The 21,204-nt window shown below is 41.7% G+C and overlaps 1 protein-coding gene across 2 annotated transcripts in view; it reads left to right on the top strand.

The window, feature by feature from the left end:
* The first annotated feature begins 1,564 nt into the window (after positions 1-1,564).
* The window catches only part of syde2 (synapse defective 1, Rho GTPase, homolog 2 (C. elegans)), a 37,916-nt gene continuing 18,276 nt past the window's right edge, over positions 1,565-21,204 (top strand). The window contains exons 1-4 of one of the 2 annotated variants that reach the window (XM_077607175.1): positions 1,565-1,921; positions 11,225-11,505; positions 11,888-12,221; positions 19,671-20,803. In XM_077607175.1, coding sequence (XP_077463301.1) covers positions 1,804-1,921; positions 11,225-11,505; positions 11,888-12,221; positions 19,671-20,803 — 1,866 coding nt within the window. In that variant the 5' untranslated portion in view covers positions 1,565-1,803. Of the gene's footprint in view, positions 3,773-11,224; positions 11,506-11,887; positions 12,222-19,670; positions 20,804-21,204 lie in introns of both variants that reach the window. The other variant, XM_077607174.1, reaches the window with a different exon arrangement.

The following is a 21,204-nucleotide window of genomic DNA, read 5'->3' as shown; positions in this document are numbered from 1 at the left end:
TGCATGATCTGTATTTATTCACAGCTTCATTTCTTAAATGTTAATGCTCTCTGTTAGCTATGATAGCAGACATCTGTACACATTATCCATAGAATATCTATGCACTAGCTTCCTCTTGAGCTGTGAGGTCACTATGAATCACGATTACATACATCAAAATGATTCATTAAATCATTAAAATTAATAAGACACCAAAGAGATTTTCCACTGGGGTGGATAGATGGGTCCGCATGTTTGGCAGCTGAGTAAACATACGTACAATCCTACGCAAACACACAACTTAAAAAAATAAACTTATGTAACGTTTGGTGAAATATCCATCCAACGGCAATTGCTTTTGATGACTTTACATTATTTTTGTAAAATGCGCTAGGCATACGCCCTCAAGCGGGGTGACAACCAGACTCATTAATGCTATGATAATGGCATGTTTCTTCTTTTCACTCACACTGGGACTAACTTTATTAATAGCCATTATAAAGCAAAGAGTAGGAACAGAGCGGAACAGTGTCTTATGAGAGAGACCTTTTGTAAAAGAGCCCTCTGTACATAGTTGAACCCTTCAATATTACTGTAAACACGCATTACCTCTTCTACTGTGAAACAACACGTTTTCAAGAGCGTACGTAACTAGCAGCTTTCAATGAAATGTATTCATATGTTTTGAATTAAATGAATCCCTAGCGATTTTAGTTTTGCAGACATGAAAGATTTTCTTTCACCTTCATCTAATGTGAGGGAGAGAGAGGGAGTGTGTGAGAGAGAAAGAGAGAAAGAGAGAAAGAGAGAGAGAGAGAGAGAGAGAGAGAGCGAGAGAGAGAGAGAGAGAGAGAGAGAGAGAGAGAGAGAGAGAGAGGGAGAGATGATTGGTGGGAGAGAGGGAGAGAGGGAAGGAGGGAGGGAGAGAGAGGGAAAGAGAGAGGTAGAGCGAGAGAGGGAGAGGGAGAGGGGAGAGGGAGGGAGAGGGGATAGAGAGAAGGAGAGAGGGTAGGAGGGATGGTGTGAGAGAGGGAAAGAGAGAGGGAGAGAGGGAAGTAGGGAGAGAGTAAGGGAAGGATGGAGGGAGAGAGGAAGAGAGAGAAAAGGGGGGAGAGCTGGAGGGAGGACGATAGGGAGAGGGAGGGGAGAGAGAGGGAGGGAGAGAGCGGGAGGGAGAGAGTGAGGGAGGGAGAGGAGAGGAAGAGGGAGGGAGTTTTGGGAGGAAGTGTTGGCAGAAGGGAGGGAGAGAAGGTGGGAGGAAGAGAGCAGGAGGGATGGAGAGAGAGGGAGTGAGAGAGAGGGACGGACAGAGAGAGAGGGAGGGAGAGAAAGAGGGAGGGAGAGGGGGAGGGAGATAAAGGAAGGGGAGGAGAGAGAGGGAGGGAGAGAGAGGGAAGGACAAAGAGAGGGAGGGAGATAGAGAGGGAGGGAGAGCGAGGGAGAGAGGGAGAGCGAGAGAGAGAGGGAGGGGGTGGCCGAGCGAGAGAGAGAGGGAGGGGGTGGCCGAGCGAGAGAGAGAGGGAGGGGGTGGCCGAGCGAGAGAGAGAGGGAGGGGGTGGCCGAGCGAGAGAGAGAGGGAGGGGGTGGCCGAGCTAGAGAGAGGTTGGAAGGGGACAGCACAAGCAAGCGAGCAAGCGAGCGAGCGAACGTCACGGAGTGTGCCTCCAGTGCGGAGGTGACAGCAGAGAATGGAGACGAGGCTCCCGGGGAGAGCTCAGAGCGCGGCGAGCGAGGAGAAGCCACTCAGCTCTTTCCCCCTGGAGTAGGCGCGTTGAAAGGAAAGGAATCGGGAGGAAGTGAACTTTTCGGGGGCATTGGAAAGGAATGGCTGATCCTCTGCGGAGGACTTTACTAGCGAAACTCCGTGGGAAAAAAAACAAGAAGGGAGAAACGCTCGGCGTTGGATTGGGCTCCACCGTAGCTGCGAACGTGGGCCGAGAAGGTAAAGAAAAAGTTTTGCAAATGCAGCGTGACTCCGCCGAGGCTCGCCCGCTAGTCACGCCGCTGTCAGGCCTGGATTACTCGGCAGAGAGAATGAGCACGTACGAGAATTGTGTTGACGGGCCGGTGGTGCAAGCCGCGGGGGTTGAGTTGCTCCGGCTGGGTCGGTCAGTGCACTTAGCAGGCTCGTGTCCGCCGTTGCACAGCAGCGGGGGCAGGGTTCGGGTTAATGGCCAGCTCCCGGGGGTCTCACTTCAAAGAGAGGTGCAGTTTGTGGGACATGCGATTACAGGGGCTAATGGGAGCCACTGGGAGCCGGCGTGTGATGACACGATCACCATTTCAGGAGGGCTGTCCTATGTAGACACGCCAGCCCAGAGGAAACGCTTCATTTCAGCCCCCTGGCAATGCAGCGTCGGGGATTCAATTGGATTCGGGGACAATTCTAATCATATTTATTCCTATGCACAAACTGTGAACTCCCCTGCTTCTGATGGTGAGCCCCCAGCTCAAGGACAATCTCAACATGTGCCAAAGACTGTCCTTGCTGTGAATGTACATAATGCCAACAACCAAAGTTTGAAGACACCAGTGATTACAAATCCAGGCAATGCTCAAACAGAAGAAACCCTCTTTAGAACAATTGAGAGCTATGACCCCGCATATTCTGGCGACTTGAGGGGCCCTCTGCAGAGCCCAGCCTTCTTCCCAACCGAGCTAGAAATATGTGACATTAGTGTTGCATCCATGTGTGATACAAAGGGATCACTCAAGTATCCTTTAGAAAGTGAAGATGAGGATTATTATGATAATGAAATTCTGCCTTTCTATGAAACTAGGACAAACAGTGCAAGTGATAGTGGAGATGTTGCGGCGTTGCCCCAGATAAGTCATGATGAACGACATGTTGATGAGAAACGCAGTGCCCAGGAAACAGACAGGCTTAGGAACCAGCTGAAAGAGGCATATTATCTCCTGATAAATGCTATGAATGATATTAATTTGGACCAGCAGGTCAATGTTGGTTTTAGTGAGCATCAGACACCCTCTTCTTGCAGTAGCCAGTCTAGGGACAGCTTGTGCTCAAGGTTGTCTGCCAGAAACATGGACAGTGACTCGTGGTCCTCTGGAGGTGAACACAGCACCCAGCAGGTTTCTGACACAGATTCCTTGCTACTGTGTCTTGGCGGAACCATTGAGTCTGGTCATAGACCTTGTTTAAAAAGTAAGAGTATGGTGAATCTTCCTCTGCCTAAGATAACATCCTCTTTGGTGCGCTGTGCTAGTGACAGAGATATCAAGTATCCAGGAGGACCTTTACAGTGCACAAATCTTCTTAGAACTAGTCCAGTCATGTATGATAATGAAATGGTTTCAGATCTAAAATCAGATAAAGACAGTGAGGATGCTGGTGAGCTTTCAAAACCTCAGGTGGTCTTCGATGACGCCAGCAGTGGGAAGCTTTTTCATGTAACTGCTGGTGGGAACCTTGTTGAAAGCAGTGGTTCCATCAACAGCCTAACTGGTTCTTCGGACAGCAACGCAGAGGGATTATTAATGCCTCTGAGTCATTATAACATACAAGAGTCAACTGAAGTTCCAGGAACGTGCAACCACTTACTCAAGGGCCATGGTGTCACTGTCAACAAGATGCAACAGTGGATGCACAAAGGTCGCCTGTTGTCATCTGAAATGAAGCAACGGATAGAAGGTTCATCTTCATCCTGCGGTAGGAGCCAAACCCATGAACGTCCTTCTCCTGAGGCCAGTCTGAGTGGATCAGGGGTCCAAATGGCCTGCCAAGTGGTAAAATCCCTCAAGTCTCCTGCAAGCAAGACACCGCAAAACTCAGGTAGGATGGCCGCATGGAGTGGCCTCAACTCCTGAGGAACTCCTAAATCAGCGAGCACTCACCCTCCTTCCTGTATGATTACTGTCACCATCCTCCACTCATAGTACACTCCGCCTGGTGGCACTCCTCTTCTGGATGTAAAGCAAAGGGAAGAGACAGCTCAGACCTCTTTGCTTTCTTGAAAGATTCTCTTAACCGGTGGTGGGGTCTCTCCTTCAAACTAATCTAGGCCCATTTTAACATTGAATTACTAGCACATCAGGTTTTAGATGGGATGACTCACATTATTGTTCAATAACAACTAACCAATTCTTACTTTTCAAGTTCTTCTGGTGTTGGTGGTGAGATTTGTGTGTCTGAATGACATGATTATGAAATGTGAAACCCTCTGTATCATGAAACCATTTCCAGTAGATTGTGACATCTTTTTTGTTCGAATAGAAATATGTATAATTTCAGGCTTTCAATTCCTGAAAATTGTTAAACTATGCCGCAAGGTTTATTTTCTCCTCTTGAATTGTATGCGCGATTCATTAATTTTCAATGGATTTGTTGTATACATATTGTTTAGCCATGGCATTTTGATGTTTGGTTCAATACAGAAAGTACACTACATACATATATTTTTAAATTCAGGCTCATTGTGAAGTTCTTTATTAGCCTGAATTATCCAAAATCTAATTATTTACAAGCCTGATGGTGTTTTTGTAAATGTAATGCATCCTGCCTATGCACACTGACCCATAAATGTTGCCAATATGGCATAAACATATTTATTTGACATTTTAGAGCATGGGCGGCACGGCGGAGCGAGTGGTTAGCACGTCGGCCTAACAGTGGGGGACCTGGGTTCAAATCCAGGTTGGACCACCTGTGTGGAGTTTCCATGTTCCTCCCGGGCATGCGTGGGTTTTCTCCGGGTACTGTGGGTTCCACCCACATTCCAAAGACATGCATGGTAGGCTGATTGGACACTCTAAATTGCCCCTAGGTATGAGTGTGGGTGTGAATGGTTGTTTGTCTCCTTGTGCCCTGCAATTGGCTGGCCACCAATTCCGGGTGTCCCCCGCCTCTGGCCCGAAGTCAGCTGGGGTAGGCTGCAGCACCCCCCGCGACCTTAGTGAGGATAAAGCGGTTCAGAAAATGATATGAGATTTTAGAGTACCGTCACTCTCAGGAATATAAAATATTAACTAATTGTTCTGATCATGTTTTTGCTCTCTGCGTTTGAGCTGCTGCATTAGTTCCTTTATGAGCAAAGAGTTGAGGTGTTTTTTTGCAAGCTGTTGTTGACTGTCAGCGCTGAGTGTGTGATATGTGTGGCTGCTCAGAGGAAGGCCTCTGTGTTCATCCACCACTGGAATATCATAGTCTATAATTCACTGAAACCAGTGTCTCGTAAAATGTTCTGATCCAATTTCAAAATTCCTGCACTTCACCAAAACCTACTTGAATATATCCATAATATCAACACACATTGCACGGTACATAAATTATTGTCATAATAAACCCAAGACGTTTGTTTATTTCTAACGGATAGTGTACTTGCTAGATGAGCAATATCAGAACATTTTACCTTGACACTGAGTGCTGAATGATAAATTTGGGGAACCTTACTCTTTATAGTCCCCAGAGTTTGGAATCTACCAAGCTTTTTTATTTCCCACTGAACATTTCCACAGCTGTGGCCAGTGGAATCCAGAACAGAACAGGAGCCAGTGCACTCTCTGGTTGTGTTTGAGGGCAAGGGGGTAGGGCTGTCATGTTGCCTTCCTCCCCAGTCATTAACTCAGGGCAGCTCCATGGTAACTTGCATTTAAAGGAGACATTGGATTGAATTTTTGGGATGCCATTCCTGCTGTTTAACTTGTTTGCGTGGCGTCACTTTCGTCCCATGATTGACCAATGCATGCTTGCTCAGAGTATTCCAGCAATGAATAGAATGACATTAGCGCACTGAAGTAATATAGGCCGCTATGTCAGAAGCGTTATATTTATTTAGAGCAATACGTCAGACGCTGACTAGGTTGCCTTTTTTTACAAGCCCAATAAGTTGTTGGTGTGATGTGTTTGTACATTAAATCGAGCTTTTAAAGACATACAGACAAATAATGGAGTAGAAATGCATTGGTATTTTTCATAGCACCCTTTCTAACTTATTCATACTGCCAACTGATGGTAAAATGAGAACAATAATTATCGTCAAATAATGTTTGTCAACAATAATAAAAACCTTCCATACTTATACTGCAATTACATCACTTGAACACCGCAAAGAATGGGGGTGCTGATGTGACATAAATACTAGTTCCATACCAATATTCAGTAGACAAAGAAGATGCAAGGAACAAATGGCTTTTTTTACCATGGTTAGCTATAGAGCTGCTAACACAGAGCATGAACGCAAAAGGGCTATAACAGCCAAAATGAGATATTATGAGATGCAGGACAACACTGAGCCGAGGCACTAAAAGATCCAAGTGATGTCTCCGTCATTTTCTTTCTTTCTTTTTTTTTTTTTTTTAAATACCTCCAAAATATCTGTGCACAAAGAGCAGCCTTATCAAAAATGTCCTTACCCCACTGTCCTCATTTGAGGACAGCCTGTAATTATTTTCTTACTTGATATCAAGGAGTTTCACCATTTTGTGCAAATCTTTTGAAAAAGTTGCAAAAATCTAAAACTTGCTAAGTTGGGTTAAAATGGGTTCATCTAACTTTTTTTGTAATGGCCATGTGAGGTAAATTTACATTGTTTGTTTTTTGTGAGGCTAAAATAGTCTGCATGCCAATGGTGATGATGTCTTCAGTTAATTATTTTATTTATTTCATATTGCGCAGCAACTTTTGGTTTGAAGGCAAATTTATAAAAATAAAGATGCTTGTCAATATTTTTGCAGATTTTATTATTCATTACTTTTCATGGTGTAAGTTTGGAGTTGTCCTATATTTATTCCACAACAGAACAACAAAAATACAAATTTGAAAGAAAAAAGATGTGATAGTTATTGAGATAATTATAGGATATCGACTGATACTTTTTCTTTTATCATGATAATTTTTTTTGTCATATCGCCAAGGCCTACCTGATGGTGTATGAGTTCACTCACCTGACTTCGGTACAGGCAAGCGTGCGATCGATTTCCACTTGGCGGTGGTTTGTTTGGGCATTCAAATGGTTGTCTGTCTCTCTCTGTGCCCTATAGCTGACTAGCGACCACTCTAGGGTACAATAGGCCTTTCCCCCAAAGTCTGCTGGGATAGGCTCCAGCAATCCTTGCAAGGATACGCGGTATGGAAGATGAATGAATGAAATCGTGTCGTACATTACATCCCACTCAGCTAATTTTTCCCAATAAATATGTACGTATTGCCATCTTGGCAATATTGTTTTTATTTGAACATGTTTAGGAATTTGGGTTCAACACAATGGACTTTAGAAGATGTAGTGTATGCATTTGGCAATGCTGCCAAGAAAGCCCAGCAGGATGTGAGTGTTGACGTGTAATGTAACCACCGACAATGTCAGACGTCTGCTGATGTAAAAAGAGGAAAATCTACTCAGAGGGTTGACATTACCATATGAATGTGCATCAACAGGATGTATGGTAAACGGCAAAGATCCCAATTTGGAAGCGATGCCAAAACGCTACATACAACAAAGTGGTACTTGTATGGAGTGAGAAATGTTGTTGATCTAGGTTTTTCTCTGATCAAAAGAAGAGTATCTGTGGAGACAAGCTAAAAGGAAGACTTGTGGGAAACTGGATGAAGTATTGCAAGGAGAAAGTAAATGCCTCATTTAGTAGATTTGGATACAGAATATATTTAGGGAGAGTTTTAGGGGCAGTACTACAGGTTTTAATAGTACATAAAGGGGAAAAAAGCGTTCTCTGTTTTTGGCTCTGTCGCCAAACCGTAACACTTCCCATCTTACCGCCACTTCTTCTCTCTTCCGCCCACACAGACATGCAAACCGTATATTATTGTGCTTTGGCCATCTGGTACCTTTATAGGGGTGTGAGATTTATGTAGTCTCACTGCATTCTCTACAAAGCACCACACAACAGGAAAGCAGATTGTGCAGATCTGTTATGCAAATGTATTTGTCACGTAGGTCACTGCTCTCTCTTTTTAAATAAAAGAAATCACTAAAAAGACCAAAATGTCTAAAAGCCAAAACATAGCTTAGTAGTATAGCTTTCTAAATCTCAAGATCAATCTGTCCATCAATCTATATTCATGCACTTTTAATTATTATTTGCTACTGCTTATTCTTTTCAGAGTTTCAGGGACATAAACAAGCATAAAACGATAACAAAATTACAAAACCGTTAGTCATGAATTGTTGCTTTAGAATGTGTTTGTCCAAAGAAGGAGTGTGATGGTTGAGAGAGTGTTAAGGCTGTAAACCCGGAGTTGTCATCTGGAATGCTATTCATGTTAGCACACGTTTTTCTTTCCAGTTATGAAAGACCCCTCAAAGAAGATGTTGCTGACTACAGTACCATTCTTGTCTTCCAGGACCGACACCATACGAGCTTGGACATTAGTTGACTCCTAAATTGGGTTGTTGCTTTTAATCATCTAGAGTAGTGTGGAGGCCCTTGATTGGCTTGTTGTTATACACATCATAGACACTCAGCTCAAGCAAATACTAGAAAGTTATATTTGTATGCATTTGTATGTAGTTACTGAATATGTAATGTTAAAATAAACACCTAAATATTTTGAATCATTATCTACAGCAGTGTTTCCCAACCACTGTGTCCGCGACACACTGGTGTGCCGTGAGCAATGGTCAGATGTGCTTCCAGAAATTACAAGGAGTCAGAATTTCATCAAAATGAACTTTTGGTTAAATTAGGATGGTGTGAAACAATAGATTTTGGAATAACTTGGATCTGATTCCTTTTGATAAAACTTTGATAAGAACGACTTTACAGTGGTACCTCTACATACGAGCCTAATTCGTTCCGGGACTGAGCTTGTATGTCGATCTTCTCGTAACTCGAACGAATGTTTCTCATTGAAATGAACTAAAAACTAATTAATTCGTTCCAACCCTCTGAAAAAACACCAAAAACAGGACATTGGATTGGAAAAAATGTTTTATTTCTTCTAATTCGCCATCTATTAACAAAGTAACACATAACTAGTGGTTTAATAGTAATAAAATGTGTTTAATAGAACTAAAATTAGACGGATTTCGCGGAGGGTACAGCGAGTGGGACATAGAGGCAGGTGAGGGCGGGCGGACTATTCCGCGGCAACGCACTCTTAACAGAACAAACAAATTTGAATTAACTTGGATTAATATATATACAGACACACTCAAACACGTTTAATGTAACTTTACACAAAACTCAATTCTAATTTTTTAAAAAAAAATTTTTACCTTTGTTCTCCGGGTTGACTCCACCCGGACGTTCAGCGGGAGTTTTTAAAACGAACGCATCAAGAGTTGTTTGTTTTTATCTTCCCTTCAAAATATTTCGAAAATGACGCGCACAAATGTACTCACAATACGATAACGCGCGACCACTTGCCAGCTTGTCAGGGTGCCTCTTTTCTACAAAATCAGAAAACTCTTGCCACTTCGCTAGCATGTCTTTTGATATCCTTTGTAGCCAGGCGGCCCCTCTCTTCCACCTACTCCTCGCTATGAGTTCCGGCAACACCTCCAAATATTCACTCTCCTGGAGCTCGATTAAATCCTGTTTCATCAGTTCTTCGTGGTGCTCGGCGATTAGATCATTCACATCTGCCTCGTTAACCTCCAGCCCCAAGGAATTTCCAAGTGACACAATATCTTCCATGACAACGAGCAAGCTCTGTGTCACGGGAAAATGCAAGCTCCGCCCAGCGCTCGTAGATATCCGTTATACACGAAAGAGATGCGGCAAAAAAGACAAAGTGCGCTACAATGATAAACAGCCTCTCATGTCATGGCCACCTGGCTTTCTCGCATCTCGAAATTTTCCTCGTATCTCGAGCATCTTTTAGGTAGAGCTGCTCGTATGTAGAGGTACCACTGTATATTGTTAACTTAGGTGCCAGTTTTAAATTAAAAGATTTTCAGATGGTGCTGTGCCTTGAGAATTTTTCAATGCCGCAGCTCAAAAAACATTGGGAAACATTGAGCTACTGTGAAAACACTAAATCAACACTTTCAGCAGTATTTGCATATTTTTGGGGTACTATAGCGCTATTCCAGCTTGGATGGAAACCAGAGGAGTATGATCATTTTATGTTTTCTTTGCTATCAAACCATTTATTCATTCATTTTCTGAAACGCTTTATTCTCACAAGGGTCGCGAGGGGTTTGAATTCTTTGTAATAGAAGTATTGCAGTCTTACATTTTGCGGATGTGTGAAAGAAAATTAATTATAGTGGGGAAAAAGATGTTTGTCACATCAAGGCATTTTAATGGTATTGGTTGTTGGTACTAGGACAAAAACTTTTAAATATTGCTGCAGGAACTTCCCTCAGCACAACATATAAACAACATATTTATCTCTGATGGCCTGTGCTGTTCTCCTCAGAAACCAGAAACTGTTAGCTGTTGTTATTTAAAAAAGAAATCAGTAATATTTGAACCTTAAATTGTCAAAACTGAAATTTGTGAAATGAATCGTCACTGAGCCGCCTCGTGGTGTAGAGGTTCACTCGCCTGACTTCTTTGCGGGCAGGCATGGTCTCGATTCCTGCTGGTCGCGATATGATTGTGAGTGCGTATTGGTCAAAATTACTGAACACGCTCCTGAGAATTTATGCCAATCTGGTGGATATTTTGGTGATTATGAAAATATGTTGAAAAATAGCCAGACTACATTCATCCATCCAAAAAATATCCACCCATCCAAACATCATAGCCATTCCAATATTTATGACCTTAATGTATTATTTTACTGTGGACACCCCTTTTGTTTCTTGATACAGATGTTTCCTTACATTGAATTTAATCTGTATTGTTTGCATTTTAGATTCTAATTGAGATTATTGCGATGAATCAATCTGGTGCACTGTGTTGTAATGGTTAACATGTATATCTCTCAGCGGAGAGGGCCTGGTTTTGGATGTTGGCTTAGGGCCTCCTGTATGAGACATGCATGTCCTCCTTGGGCTTTCTTTGGTTTTCCCTGGCTACTTGCCGTAGATTGTAAATACATGTTAATTGGAGACTAAATTGGCCATAATTGTGAATATGATTGTGAATGGTTGTTTGTCTATACATGCCCTTAGTGATTGACAACATTTTCAGCATATACCCTTCCTCTATACCAAAGTCAGCTGCTATTGGCTCCTGTGCACCCACGATCCTAATGGGGCACAATGGTTTAAAACATGCATGGATGGATTATAGTCATGATTCATTTGGTTCTAACGTCTCCAGGCTTGACATGGTGCCCTTCCAATTCTCTGACATTGTCTTTTTATTGCCCATTTAGCTCTTATTGAGAATGTCCAAGCTCAAGAGTCCTCCAGGGAAAATGAACTTTCAGCAAGGCGGCCGCACCTCCATAGCATCACGGTTGCGAAGAAGCGCAACTGGCTGCAGCAGAGCACAATTGGAAAGAACCATTCCAATAAAGATGAGGTGCAAGGAAAGCTGGGACCAGAGGAGGATGTCTTCCTGGGCTATCCGCAGCCGCCATCCAGTCCTTCTGCAGAACAAACAAGAAGTGCTGGGGCACTAACTCCACGTCCATCACCCCTGCAAATACACAAGGTTAATTTAACACTATTGCGTCTCTTGATAAAAACTTGATGGATAGTTTGACATTCTAAAGATGTGTTGATTTCCTCTTGAGTGAGACATTTACTTTTGACTAAGCAGCTTCACAATTGCTATATAACTACTTATAAATTGTTGTGATGGTGTTGAGGTCAGACCTTTCTAGATTTAAATTCCATTAAACTATTGAGCATGGATTAGCATAGAGTTTTGTAATGTTACCTAGTTAAACTAGGCTAATTGTCGAGCTCATTACGAAACTTGACACCTTTGAGTAATACAACGTCAATAAAAGGAACATATTCTTAATATTAATGCAAATATATGCATATGAATATTCCTGAATTTGTTTTCATTGTCAATTGTCCTGATCTAGGTGAGCGTGCCACCTCATCCCAAGAGTGTCGACCCAGCAGAGGAGAATGATGCTGATGATGAAGGAGAGATCTGGTATAACCCAATTCCTGAGGATGATGACCTTGGAATGTCCAACAGACCCTCGGTCCAGCTGCTTCCTCCGAGTCATGCTGAGCCTCGTAGAGAACGAAAGGCGGGTCAAATTGCAAGGACCCTGGAAACTAGTGGACCAAAGTCGCTCGGAGAAAGCAGTTCAGTTGATGTTCAGGGAAATGATGCGCTACATCTGCAAAGTGCAGCGCTTATTTCTAAACATCAAGAGGAAGGAGGACCTTTTACCAGCAAATCTATGGGTAAGTTAAGAAAATATACCTCTTTTGTCCCATTTCCCAGCACATATCTTGTTATCCTCAAATTATTATTTTTATTTTATTGGCTTTAATGTGGAGTCATGGTGAGAGAGTGGTTATCATGTTTGCTTAACAGTTTTAATTGATACTCTAGTACTCCAGTTTCCTCCTGTGTAGCCTGAACTTAGCCTTTTTGCACAGGACATATTCGAGGATATTTTTATAGTTTCCTGCGGGGCAATAAAATTGGGCAGTGGGCCGCAGTTGGCCCACGGACCATAGTTCAAACACCACTGATTTAGAAAGTGGTGACAGTCAGCACACGGCTCACTGTTTCTTAACCAACTTAGCTTCTTTTTTTGTGTTTCCTGTCTTCCAACTCGTTTTTCTCCAATGTGACAACATGGTAGTTTGAACCAAAGAGAGCATGTTGAGCTAAGCCTATACAGTGGTACCTCGACATACGAACACCCCGACATACGAGCATTTCGAGATACGAGTAAAATTTCGGGCAAATAATTATCTCTAGATACGAGAAAAATTTCGAGATACAAGAAAGCCAGGTGGCCAAGACATGAGAGGCTGTTTATCATTGTAGCGCACTTTCTTTTTGCCGCATCTCTTTCGTGTATAACAGAAATCTACGAGCACTGGGCGGAGCGTAGCATTTTTTTCAGTGTTTATTTTTCCGTCACTCAGCGCGAATGGCGTAGCGATCGCTTGTACGAGTACATATTACTTCTCGTTGGCAAGTGGTCGTGCGTTATACTACTGTGAGGACATTTGTGTGCATCATTTTCGGAATATTTTGAAGGGAATACAAAAGCAAACAGCACATCGATGGAGAAAGTCAGGGTGGAGGCGGGGCAAATACAGCCAACCCGGCCGGTATCAAACTTAAATACAAAATTAGAATTAAGTTTAGTGTAAGGTTAGATTAAACTTATTTTTGAGTGTGTCTGCATCGTAATCCAATTTCATTTAAATTTGTTTATGTTATTAAACAAGCGTGTTGCCGTGTAAAAAGCAAAAAGATTATAACAGCTGCAAACACGGTTTTACTAATTTTGGCATTGAAATGCAAGAGTCCAGAAGTCCAGGAAACCTCAAAAAAGCTTATTTATGTCCAAATACACCTGCGGAAAGGTGTGCACTGCTACCGGTCTTCTGAAAAGGCCTTTATGTCCGACGCACACAGGGCACCATTGGCCTTGCGCCATCAGTACAGTCTGCCGATGACTCCCGAGAGACGATGGCGCCATTTGCTGCACACAAAGCGCCATTGGCACCGCTACAAAAGAAAAACATTTTCTGCAATGTACAAACAGTCCACTGCCATAATTGCTGTATGAAGAGCCCATGAACAGTGATTCCTTAGCTGTAGTAATGTTGCCAGATTGGGCAGGTTATATTTATGCTGTGATAAGGCTCGAGAATGTTTCTCTCATCCGGCAGCCCTGAATTGCAATGTTGGATTTATGTAAATCCTTGTTCTTATCTAGTTTAGGGGCGCTGAAGCCAACTCAGATGTATTTTTTTCTAGAGGCAACAGCAATATTTTGAACTAACTGGATATTTTGGTGGCTCCAAAAATAGCCTAAAAATAACAATATGTATAAAAATAAAAAGCAAAACCTGCAAGGACAGGTACCCAAGAATAGGAAAAACATGACGTGTTGTACTGCACTGTTGCCAAATATGTTAAAATCTCTCAACTATGACAAGCTAATATCAGAAAACTGCATAAACTATGGCAAGGACTGAAAAGTTATTGCGTAAAAATATATGAAGAAATTGCATTCCTTCAATAACAATTAGTGTTCGGGTTCATTACTCACAAAAGTAATATTTCACACAATGCTTTAATTATTTATTTTACTTAATTTTTTTCTGCAAACTTATTTTTTACTACTTATTTATCACTGTTCTTCAGCATCTTTATTACACCAGTTCACCAGGGCTATCACTATTTAAAATAACACATTTGACATCTACGTACATTGCTTTTAGAACAAAATAACATTTTAGCAGCTAACTAGCCACGTATAAGCTTCTCATGTAACAAAGTCTTTAAACTGTATCGTAGGACATTTAAATGACAACGCCTAGGAGAGTTGGCCGCCTTGTACCCCCAAGTTAGGAGTCTGGGATGTGCGCGGTTGCCATTTCTTTGTGATTTTTCAAACTACCGTATTTTCTCGCATATTGACCACCTCTGCGTATAAGCTGTACCCTTAAAATTGCCTTAAAATCGTTGAATTTTACAATTTATAAGGCTCCAGACTCCTTGTGTGCTGCCTATTGACTGACTTTTTGTCTTTTTGAGTGCTTTGTTTATATTGAAAATAATGATTGATAGACTCTGGGGGTAGTGTGCATGGTCTCTTTAGTGGCAGGTTGTGGTATCTCACTTGCCCAGCGCTCTGAAGAGGATCAGACCCTTTTTTTCCCGTGGTTGTTTTGCCGTCCCTACCTTCTGCATGCAAGAATGAGCCCATGTTGCTAAAGTTACACCCGAGCTCAAGTCTGGAAGTCAGAATCAAGAATTTAATCTTGGCAGACGATTGCATGGTTTGGCTGGGAGGATGGCAACAAGATAACAGACCAACACTGTGTGAGCCTCACTCTATATCCAGAATAGATTCCATAGTCTGGTGTTAGATGTGAACTTTAGGTCACATACCGGTAGTTGTCTCATAGTTTTCTTGGAATCACAAGCAACTCAAAATGCTCAGTACTCTAGTAAAACCCTCACTTAAATTATATACTTAAACATTATAAAATGTTCTCTGTCATCTTTACATGGCCTTTCTTTTCCTCATGACATTATTATTTTTGCAACCTAAAACAATTTCTTAAACAAAATAAAATGATTCATTTCTTCTAGTTGGACAAATTAAGCCTAAATTAAGCCGAAACAGTGTTATTATGCAACTACAACAGAAAAAAAAGATTCCCCTTCTCGCTTGTTTAATCCTTTGAAGTGAGAATAATAGTATTAAAGGATTGAACATGTTCTAACTTTAAAAAGGAAAAAAAAAGATCTTTCCTCTTCTTATCCTTCAATTACTAAGTGCCTCCCCAACATCACATCGTGGGCCCTGGTAAAATATTCATTTTGCGATATTGCCGCTACTTACCTAGGGTAGCATCTTTGTTTCATTATGTATTTCATTTTTTCTGTTCATCAGTTTTTTCTCACCTTCCATAGGTCCAGCTATAACCTTTTATGACCGCTGTCCTCTGCATGAAAAAAAAACTCACAATAGAAGTACACTAAAATCCCATGTGGCACATTAAAACTCTTCATCTTATGAACATACCTAGATGACGACAGGGCCTATGTCCGATTATTATTATTATTATTATTATTATTATTATTATTATTATTATTATTATTATTATTATTATTATTATTATCTGAGCAGATGAACAGGTCAAGCTAAGAAAAATAAAATTAAAAAAAGTGAGTGGCTCGCTCCCAGTGTGTTGACGTCCTCTCGTCATGCCAGCTTCACGGCAATATCTACGGCGTAAATCCCTCATAATGCTGGTTCATTTTTTTATTCATAGTGCTTACCACTCAAAAGGATATTGTGGCCGTCTTCCGAATGTTTGCTTCTTTCTTTTATTCATTCATGCCACAATGGCATGCTATAATTTTTGCATGTGCAGCAACGTCATTACTTTGGTCACTGTGGTCATGTCTTGTTTTTTCCTGGGCTAATTGGATGTCAGGATGCTTAGGAGGCATTTTCAACAGTAACTCAAAATCCGAATAAAGCTGGAATAGGCTCGGCGTAGTGTTTCTCCACAGGTGATGTGCGTGATGGGAAATTCCCTCGCAACAAAACGGGAGAAGGCAAGATGTCGTCGTTCTCTGCCTTTCTATATGATTCTTCTATGGTGAAAAATGGCTTCTTCTTTAGCGCTTAGTGCCACCCAATTCAGCGCTGGAGAAGAAGCGGAGCCCTGACTTCCGCCATTTTTTACCCCTTGTCCTCTGCTTTTGAGTTTTAGTGTGAATTTTGACATTTTTTAAAACTTTTTTTATACTTAATAAAAAAACGCAAGATGGTGAAGTATCACAGTATCTGTTTTTCTATGAGTAATATTTTAAGATGAGTTGAGTTTAGGGATAATAGTTTTTGGTATATTTTCAGTTTAGTAGTTAATCAGTTGCTATATTCTTAACAATTTGGTAGGCGTCATGTCAATTAAACTTTAGTGTTTTTCCCACTCGTCACAGAAGGACTAGGTCCCTCTACCCCATGTAGTGAAGGCTGGCTGCTCTATTGATCTCCTATTGCCTTTACCAATGCAGCTACTTTTCTGTTGGTGTTGAGGTAGGACACAAATGGCTGCAATGGAGCTTAACCCCATGAGGGCTGCTTTGGCATGTGGCCATCTTGTGTAAGAGAAAGCCTGCATACTTGTATATATTAACGCAGGTTTTGTAACCATTGTGATTAAGGAGCCAATCTCCTGCAACTGGTGAAATGCCTTGTGATGGGTGTGAGCCATGTGAATAGGAAGTAGCACAGAGCAGATCTACGCGGCCACCTAGTGAAGAAACTTGTGGACAAGTGTGCCATTCACAACTTTATTTACACTGCACACAATGGTCCTGTTGGTTTTCACATTTAACATACCCTTTTTCAGTGTGGATACAACACTCACAAGCCTCAATCAAAGTAAGTGGGTTTGCATTTTTCCTTCATCAGTGATCGCAGATTATTATCAGAGAATGCAAGACTGAATATAAGGCTGCCTCTTTCATTTAACATTCAACCTCTGAGCAAGAGTTAATGTGACAAACCATATCCAACTTAATCACGTCATCTCATATACACGCCCTTCTCCTGCACCTGACTGGTGCCAGTGTTGTGAAAGGCTCTCGTCATAAATTCCTCGCTTGTTTTGGCAGGTGTTAGAGGCTGGGTGCCCAGTCTCCAGGGTCAGGGCATGGATGTGTTTTCCTCTTGTATACATACAGTATGAACCTGCATTCTAGCTCCAGCCATTTACTACGAACATGTGCAAGATGTAGGTGGTGAAGTAGATGTAGTTAAAGGGCTCAGATGTCATGCAGAGGAATGCAGACCTTTGACCTTTGACCCATGAACATAGCCTTGGAGGGTAATGTGTCAAAGTGTCGCCCCTAAACCTCAGCTCATGAGTATTGAGTTACTGTCAGTGCTGCTGCCCCATAGCTAAAGCCTAGAGGAGTTACATGTCTGTGTATGTGTGTTTCAGAATTATTGACCAGCATTAATAAGATATTATAGCTGTCATAAGTCAAAGGCTGTATTGAATTGTAAATATTGGATTACCATGGTTTCTTCAGTTTTCTCAGAGGTAAATTATTACGACTAGTAGTATGATAGTTTTATTTACAACTACCCCAAATTATGAGTTTTGTGAATTACAAGATGTCAGCAGGTTGAAAAATTTAACTCGTAATTCAAGCTATCATTTGTGCTTAGAAATATTCAGTTCCTTTCAAAAGTCCGATGGATAATGTGAAATTATATACAAAAAAGATGGCAAACTATGGTGCATGGTTAGAGGAAATTCTAAAATTCTTAAATAAGATTTGGCTATTCAAATTTTCACCTTTTGTGTAAGGCCTCCATGGTACTGTTTATTATGATCCATGAGCTTGGAAGTCTATAAAAAATAAATAAATAAAAAACCCTGATAAAATCAATTAATATTTTGTATCTTTTCAGACTCAGGTCTTCCTTTCCTGAAGTGATTTTTTTTCATTTATTCATTCATTTTGCGTTACACATATCCTCACAATGGTCGGGGGTGCTAGAGCCTATCCCAGGCAACTGTGTGGAGTAGGGGACACTGACGTGCCAATCGCAGGGCACAACGAGACGAACAACCATTCACGCTCACAATCATACCTTGGTACAATTTAGAGTGTTCAACCAGCCTACCATGAATGGTTATGGGATGAGGGGGGAAACCGGAGTACCTGGAGAAAACCCACGCAATTTGGAACCCACTGGTGATTGAAGCCTTGAGCTCAGAACTGTGAGACAGACGTGCTCATTTGTTGTATGAAGAGCCCATTTCACCTTGCCGTGGAAGTCTTTGTTCTTTTCTTTGTTTGCAATCTAATTATTTTATAGTGATATAATTCGTCAATGGTAAATGGCTTCTTGCAAAAAATTGTTAAGATTGGAGCGGGAATGGTACTGTTACGCTCCAGTTTCTTTAGAAAAAAAAACTAGCTGAGATCAATATAGTTTTAAGATGTTTTCATCACACAATGCATGCGAGGTAATATGCATGGAGGTTGCCTTAAGTGCTTACCAAGGGTGTTTTTGGCTTCTTTTTACCAATGTTTTTCACACCACTAATGAATGAAATAATAATGAGATCATTTGTACCAGCACTGATGTATATTTTCCTAGAAGGCCACATGTTTCAGATTTGACCGGGCCCTGTGAAAACTCTATAAGACCCTGCCCTAGAGTTATTTGGTGTATTTTCACCTTCCATACTTTCCATCGATGTCTTTCTTATCAGACTGCCATTTTGTCTATTATTGGCAGGAAGCTCGGGTAAGGAAGGCTACTGACTGAAGGGGGAAAGGTGGCTGAGCATGGTTGGCTGAAGACTGTTAGTGAACAGCAGTGTTCAGTTGTACATTCATTAGCTGCTTGCAAGTCCTTCAGTTGACATACAGAACTCTCAGTGCTTGGACAAGGGGTGTCTTTGTCCCCTATGCTTTGGTTACACCCTGTCCTTCTCCCCATCTTATGCTGCATGCTGTTTCAGCACCTCAGCTTCCTCCCTCTCACTTGTGGAAACCAAAATGTAACTATGGTCCCTCTGAACATTGAGCCTATGATATAGGCTAGCACAGACTATCTCCATGTTGTTCATTTCCTCTTTGTCTTGACCTATCTCTAAAGAACCACTTAGGTGTTAAAAGGTTTATGCACAATTTAGGATCCTTCATAAAACCAATTTATTACCTAATCCAATAATTTTTTATAACATATTTGATGCCTGAATGAAGCTTTACACTTTAGACTGCATCATTTATTCTCTCGTGTTGCTTTGAGTGGGCAATATAGCGTGATCCAAATGAGGTTAGTTCTAAAAGCAGTCATCAAAGGACTTGCCAAGTCATGTGATACGGACTTAATCCAGCATGAACTGTGGCCCCAATGCTGTAAGGTGTTCCCTCCTGAGTGGTTCATGATGAAGGCAATCATGTTAAATCTCTGAATGTGGAAATATGTTTTTTTCTCTGTGTTACTGGCTTAAGACAACCAATGTGGAAATTATATTACACATGATCGGACACATTCCATTTAAAGTTTGCTGCTCTCTACTTTTCCGTGTTGTTAGGATACCACTATGTAAGGTAGATTCAACATGACCGGTCTCCTTTTTAAACTTACCTTCATAATTTGATTTTCTTTGCAGATGTTCCTGGCTTGCCCAATAATATTGGATTCTCGCCTCCTTCAAGCCCAAACCCCACTAAGAAAAGCAGTTCCATTAACTGGTCATTCCCAGACAAGATCAAGTCCCCACGCACTGTCAGGAAAATATCTATGAAGATGAAGAAGCTTCCAGAGCTAAGCCGGAAACTCAGCGTCAAAGGGCAAAGCAGCAATAACAGCAATGGAGGTGGCCATTTAGAGTCCAGATCCCATTCACTTCGAGCCACAAATGGAGGGTTAGAAGCAACTTCTCAAAGTTCAGGCACTCAACGATTGGCTGTGTCTGGTGTTGGTCTTGCCAGCCGAAATGTGATCTCACGATACCACTTGGACAGCAGCGTGTCTACTCAGCACAGCTTCAATAAGAAGAAAAACAACGGCGGCTCCAAATCTGCCAGTAAAGGTGGATACTTAAGTGATGGTGACTCGCCAGAGCTGGTGGCTAAATCTGGGAAGCACAGTTCTGTTGAGGGAAAGAGACAAAGATGTAGGGACGCTGAAGTACCAAGTGGAATATCAAAACTAAACGGTACAGATTTGGACATAGATGCTTTCCGACATTACAGCTTCACTGAGCAGCCCAAATGTAGCCAGTACATCTCTGGACTGATGAGCTTGCACTTTTACGGTGCTGAGGATCTCAAACCACCTCGTACTGACTCTCGAGATGTTTACTGCGCCATCCAAGTGGACTCAGTTAATAAAGCACGGACTGCACTCCTTACATGTCGAACAGCCTTTTTGGGTATGGATCACACCTTCAACATTGAGCTGGAGAATGCCCAGCATTTGAAGCTTGTTGTATTCAGCTGGGAGCCGACTCCAAGACGAAATCGAGTTTGCTGTCACGGAACAGTGGTCCTACCTGCACTCTTCAGGGTAATACGTTCTCATCAGCTAGCAGTTAAACTGGAGCCTCGCGGGTTAATATATGTCAAGTTGAACCTGATGGAGCAGTGGCAGAACTCCTTGGATGGAGGACCAAATGGCAACAGGGATCCCCAAATCTTTGGTGTGGAGGCATGGAGGGTGGTCGAGAGGGAGGACACAGGACTTTTGGTGCCCCTGCTTATAAGCAAATGCATCAACGAGATTGAGAAACGGGGTTGCCAGGTGAGTCCAATCATTTGAATTCTCACTATATGTGTATGTCCTACAAAATGAGAAAATCTCATCCGGTCTTGTCTGCAAACACATTTTTGTTCAATAGATATTTTCCTATTTTTATGTAAAAAAGACTTTACTTTGAAAATCCTTTATATTCAGATCCTATTTGCTTTTGTGGATTAATATAGACTGGATGACGTTCACTCTACAAACTATTCATGTCAATTTAAATGTATACAGTTCATTATAAGCAGTTTATGTCCATATACTCTGTAGCCTTAAGCAGAACGCATGTGTGCATGGAATAATAGGGATGCAAGTACTCGCCCTGCGGCTGGTCATTACGCAACATGACAATAAATTGAAAAAAGAATTGCACTTCACAAAATCATTGGCTTCTAAGGCTT

This window comes from Stigmatopora argus, chromosome 8 (genome assembly GCF_051989625.1).
Source record: "Stigmatopora argus isolate UIUO_Sarg chromosome 8, RoL_Sarg_1.0, whole genome shotgun sequence".
Classification (NCBI taxonomy): Eukaryota; Metazoa; Chordata; class Actinopteri; order Syngnathiformes; family Syngnathidae; genus Stigmatopora; species Stigmatopora argus.
The sequence above is the reverse complement of the archived record's forward strand: the minus strand, read 5'-3'. Positions and strand labels throughout refer to the sequence as shown.